We start from the raw sequence: 5,850 nt of genomic DNA on the forward strand, positions 1-5,850 counted from the left end.
TCTACACATATAGCCGCTAGACCTTGCCTAACTCTATCTACTCCGCATACCTTTTCCAATCCAATTTGGTGCTTAACACCTATGTAGGTACCTCTAGCGCCTCTAATCACGCGGAGAAAAAGCGGCCACTTAGTGCAGTAACCCAATTAAAATTATTCTGTTTGAAATTCTTGACCGAATTACTGACCTTTACATACTTCCTTTTTTAAAATCCATTTACAAAATTGTAGTGAACACGTATTTTGAAATGGAAACGATAAATAGACAGGTTACAAGGGTTAAATGTTGTGTGTTAATGATGTTTTTGCTTCCAGTAAGGAAAAGCGTTGCGCTTCTACATGCATAAATTCGTACAAACACGTAAAATTTAAATAGTCATTAATTCATACTTGAAAAAAGAATTAAGCATACATACATACATATATATGTACATACAAAAGTATGTAGGTACTTACAGATTACTATACACAAGAACCATTCATTTCGTTGCTCGAAATCATTTCATCTTTAATTTGCGTAAAAAATTTTGTTTTTTGTTTTTAATTTAATCACATACTTAATTTCTACCCTTTTCCTTTTCTGACTTTCGCTCTACATAAATAGATACGAGTACATACATATGTACCTACATATGCATGTATGTATATTAGGGTGCATTACTCTCCATACAAAAAAAGTCGATACTGGTTTCCATCGGAATTATAAAATTTATAATATGTATTTTGAGACTTCCGCCAAAATATTTCAGAAAAATATTTAGATTTACGTGAGCTAAACCGATATGAAAATACATCCAAAAATCGAATAGTTATTTTGTATACGTAAGTAAAATTAGTTATACATACGGTGACCATTCGTAACGATTTTGGCGGGACAATACCGATTTTGAAAAAATTGTCCCGCTGAATAGTTTTTAAAAGCCAGGACGTTTAAGTGTCCCGATTTTTAATATCTGTACCGATTATGTCCCGATTTTCATTGTTTTATTTATTAATTTAAAAAGGGCCTCCCTGTACTCTGACCCAAAAACGATTTTCCGTACAAACGTGGCAGCACATTCGTTATCACAAAGAACCTAGAATATAAGGGAGCCGTAAAAATAGCCAGCATCCCTCCCTACTTTCTATGCGCTTTGGTTATGTTCTATTCGGTTTTTTGTTAAGTTTTGTTTTTTTTTCATGAAACGATATTAATTTGAGTTTAGTGAAATACTAATTCTTTCAAAAAATTCACGGATATGAAAAATATAAGCTGTAGATACAGTAGATGGAAAATTAGTTCAGTGGGTAGACTACTGGCACTTAAAGCTGAAGTCGGTGGTTCGGGTCCCAGAGAACTCGATGAAGAAGTCTAATGAGGAGATGTGGTGATCTTCGAAATTGCAGCGGTAACTTCTACAAAAATGTTAATTATTGTTGTTTTTCCACAAAAAATGTCCATTGAAAACGTCCTCTAACTAAAAAAAAAAAATGTTCTAGTTTAGAAATTCAGATTTTTGGAGGTATCTTCAAATCTCGCGTCAATCTTTATATTTTTCCAAAATGTATTTCCTGAAGTCTTAGAACACAATATGTAATTTTATATTTCCGGTGAAAACCCGCAACATCTTTTTTTGTGGGGCCCCCTAATGTAGGTACGTATGCACATATTTTTCAATTGCTTCCACTCACCTCTGTCATTTGAATCGCCTTCTAAATTCTCCATTTTGTTGATTGCTATCAAATTGTCTTCTTCTTGTAAAACTTCTTTTGGATCCTTCATTTTTACGCATGGCCCCAAAGTAAATTCAATAAAAACGCCATTCGCTTACCGGCTGAGCCCATAAATTAGCTGTAACGTGCAAAAAGAGAAAGAATTAAAAACAATGTCATCAGGTTTTACTTAGTGTCAAGTAAGTTATTTTATAACCGAATTTATGATTTTATAAGCTCAATTAATTAGTGTTTATGATTATTTCTTTTTTTTTTTGTAACTTGCCTACAATAATAGCAATAACTTATCGAAATTGCAGCAATTTAATAGCAGGCTATAATAAAACGATAGCCCAAACTNGTCAAGTAAGTTATTTTATAACCGAATTTATGATTTTATAAGCTCAATTAATTAGTGTTTATGATTATTTCTTTTTTTTTTTAACTTGCCTACAATAATAGCAATAACTTATCGAAATTGCAGCAATTTAATAGCAGGCTATAATAAAACGATAGCCCAAACTCAATGATAGCTGTCCAGTTGTGTTGACAAGGTTACAGTTGCGGTTTATTTACTTCACATGTCGCCAATGGGCAGTGTGTAAACTTACCTATAAATTTATTTTGTTTCCATTTTCCCCTATTTCCAATTCCCTTAATTTAAATGACCTACAAAAATNCAGTGTGTAAACTTACCTATAAATTTATTTTGTTTCCATTTTCCCCTATTCCCAATTCCCTTAATTTAAATGACCTACAAAAAAAAGGAATTTTAAATTGCAGGCAATGTATAAATATGCATACATACATATATGTATGTATGTAAATGATATTGAGCGTCGAAAAACTCCACACGGTATCTGGAGAATAATTAATGGGATGGGTTCGTGAACGGTCTGCATTAAAGAAAGTGTGCAAAGTGGCCGCGGGTAGTTAGGATAAAAAACAAAAATTATAATAAACTATTTGCTGAATATTTATATCCCAGTCAATATTATTTTTAAATACCGGAGTTTTTGGATTTGTCCAGTCGGCAAAATGAGGCGCGCTTCGATGTTGTCACACAAATGCAATAATCTAGCGCTCCCAACGGCAAATGGCTTTAATCAAACGCCCTTTCATGGCAGAGGTGCCATCAGAAGTTCTTAAAAAACTAAAAGCTATCAAAAAGCCTCAAAAGCTTTCTTACATATCTTTCGCTTGACATCCATATTTTAATATTTCATTAAATCGAGTTAACGTTGAAAAAGGTGGCAACCCACTTCAAAATATCTTCGGCCGCCTTTTATCAACTGTTTCGTTAAAGTATTTAGCGTGGCAGTCATCTTGTAGCGTTTCATTGAACTTACTGATTAAATTTTAATTTTACTTTTAAGCAGGTGGCAACCCTATTTAATGATATTTTCGAACCAAGGTTTTTTTCAACCATCTTTTGTTTGACTTGACATTCATTTTATAGCTATTCATTCAACTTACTGATAAAATTTAATTTGACTTTGAAACAGGTGGCAACCCACTTTAATCATATTTTTGAACCAAAGGCTTTTTTAAACATCTTTTACTTGACTCGACATCAATTGGTATTGTTTAATTTAACTGAGTGATTAAATTTAATATAACTTTTCAACACGTGGCAGCCATTTTTATACATTTTTTTTTTTTCGAAATAAAACTTACTTATGTATATCTCTTTCGATTGACATCCATTATGTAATGCATTATTTAATTAAAACAAATGGGGTGGCTTTAAAACACAACATGTAACAATTATTTTTAAAATAAATAGTTTCAAAGTAAAAATTTCTTAAATCTCATTCGTTTGAATTTAGCTTTTGAAATAGGTGGTAATCCACTTAAAAATATTTTTGTAATACAGCTTTTTTAATCGCGTTAGTTTGACATCCATATTTTAAAACTTTGTTGAACTAAGAATTTAACCTATTCAACAGGTGGCAACCCTCTTCAAAAAATACCCCCTATGTTTGCGTCACACGAACTTTCAAATTTATGATATTAGTAGGATTTCATTAAACTTGTCAATTAAAATGATTTTAAATATCCAAACTGGCGGCAACCACCTTCGTCCAAAATTTTTTCGAGATAGATACAGTTTTCTTAAAACCTATTTCATATCAAATACACAATAAAATATTTGATTTAACTTATTAATTAAATTGATTTTTAATTTCTTAACTGGTCTTTGATTTTTCTTAAACCTCTGTCAGGACTATTAGTGTCGAATGTGGGCACCTTCATGCAAAATTGTCCTGGCACCCTCATAAGATCAAGCTTATTCTACTTTGCAACGCACTTCAGCCGCAAGTCCAAGGACTTTAGAGCTGATTGGTTGCATTGGCATTGCCACGCCACCTTACGCCATTTAATGAGTTATTCAACAAATACTGCATTTTTATAATTGCTATGGGAAGGGTATAGGAAGGCTAATTAAATACAGGGAAATACATACGTACCAGGGTTGTTGCGAATATTCGCATTCGCATTCGCAACTGCGGAACTTCCGCATTCATTTTAACATTCGCATTCGCTTCATCATAATCAATGCGGAGCTTTTGCGAATGCGAATGTTGTGCAAGTGCACCGATAAAACGTATATGTATGTGGCAAACAAAATGACAAATTGTAGCCAATATTTTTGCCTGTGGTTGTGGGAGTATTTGTGTAACAAAACTGGTCAAATGTCATATTTATCAACTTTGACAAAAATGTCGTTAAACATATTATTTCTTAAGATATATAACCGCGTTATAATGGGCAGTCATACAAGTTCCACACAGTCGTTTTAACAATTATTATTTTTTGTGCTTTAAATACCTGCATTGGTTTCTTTCTTTATTATGATTTTTTTTGGACCAATCTTAAAAAAAAACTACTGGGCACAAATTAAGAACGTGTGCACTGTTCATAGGGATATACATTGAATCCTTGGCTAAAAACTTCTGTGGTAAAACTGTCCCTTCTTTGCTATTTAAAGTCAAAGAGTAAGCTCCTTCAATAGGGATTTCCAGCAGAATCCGCGGATGTCTAAAATTCAACATTCGCAACATCCCTAATACGTACTTAACAAATTGTAAAGCATCGGATGTATTTTAGTATCGATGTTCATTTATCCGATGCATCGGAAGAGCGATGTATATCTATCATATTTACACCCCCAAAATTTGCATCTGGACTACTCTTGGACAAGCTCAGGCATTCTGGGACGGACTCTTTTGCCTGCGAAATGCTGACCTTATATATCGCTTGCCAGAAAAATTAACTATTGAATTTTAAAGTTAAAATTGCAATCAGTGATGGCAGTTAAGTCTCACATTGATTTTAACATCAGCAAGTAGTTCTTGTGAAAACTGCTTATCGTATATGATTTTAGAGGGGAAAAATTAATAAGTAGAAGAACAAGAATATCGAAGAAAAATAGTCATAAATTTTATTATTGCATTGATAAGCGAATACAAAGTGGCAATTTAGGAGTGGACAAAGAGGACATACATACATATGTACGTAGATACATAGATAGATATGTGTGTGTTCATTCCCATATTAACACATGCATAAGTGATTAGATGAAGTCACATTATTTATCAGCAATCATAAACATCCCTGCAGGAAATGTATCTAACTATAAGTTAACTTGAAGTTGAATAGGAAGGAATATTATCTGTATATTTTCTTTGAGGAAAGCGAACTATATTTTTATGGCGATGGCTGCATTAGTTGTCATCTAACTTGTCACTAACGATTGTAGTAAATAAATATTCATGGGACCATAGGTAGTCCTATATTCGAATTCCGTCAGACATGAAATCCAATTGATGGTATGAAATTTCGATCTTCATTTTAATAGTTCTAAATTGGAAAAACCATCTGTGAAGCGCAGAAAGAAAGTGTACTAAAAGTATATTTAAATAGAAACTTTTTTATAGAAAACAAACTCCTGATAACGTCTGCATGACTCCTGCTGTGTTTACAACTCACTTTAAGTTAGTTTGTCATACCTTATTAAAAGTGAGGTATTTATTAAAATCCCTGAAAGAAACTAACTACAAGTTGATTATTTTTTATCCATTGATAATTTTGTTCTGCATGGATAATGTATACATATGCACATTAGACTGCATCACTCCCCATACAAAAAAAAAAA

The 5,850-nt window shown here is 32.6% G+C and overlaps 1 protein-coding gene across 1 annotated transcript in view; it reads right to left on the minus strand.

Annotated features, from left to right (window-relative positions):
* Hnf4 (Hepatocyte nuclear factor 4) overlaps positions 1-1,830 on the minus strand; it is a 45,484-nt gene extending 43,654 nt beyond the window's left edge. The window contains exon 1 of the mRNA XM_017620357.1: positions 1,671-1,830. Within this exon, the coding sequence (XP_017475846.1) occupies positions 1,671-1,761 (91 nt within the window). The 5' untranslated portion in view covers positions 1,762-1,830. The remainder of the gene's footprint in view (positions 1-1,670) is intronic.
* Between the last annotated feature and the right edge of the window lie 4,020 nt (positions 1,831-5,850).

This window comes from Rhagoletis zephyria, unplaced genomic scaffold (genome assembly GCF_001687245.7).
Source record: "Rhagoletis zephyria isolate East Lansing unplaced genomic scaffold, Rhagoletis_zephyria_1.1 Rzeph_scaffold_02126, whole genome shotgun sequence".
Classification (NCBI taxonomy): Eukaryota; Metazoa; Arthropoda; class Insecta; order Diptera; family Tephritidae; genus Rhagoletis; species Rhagoletis zephyria.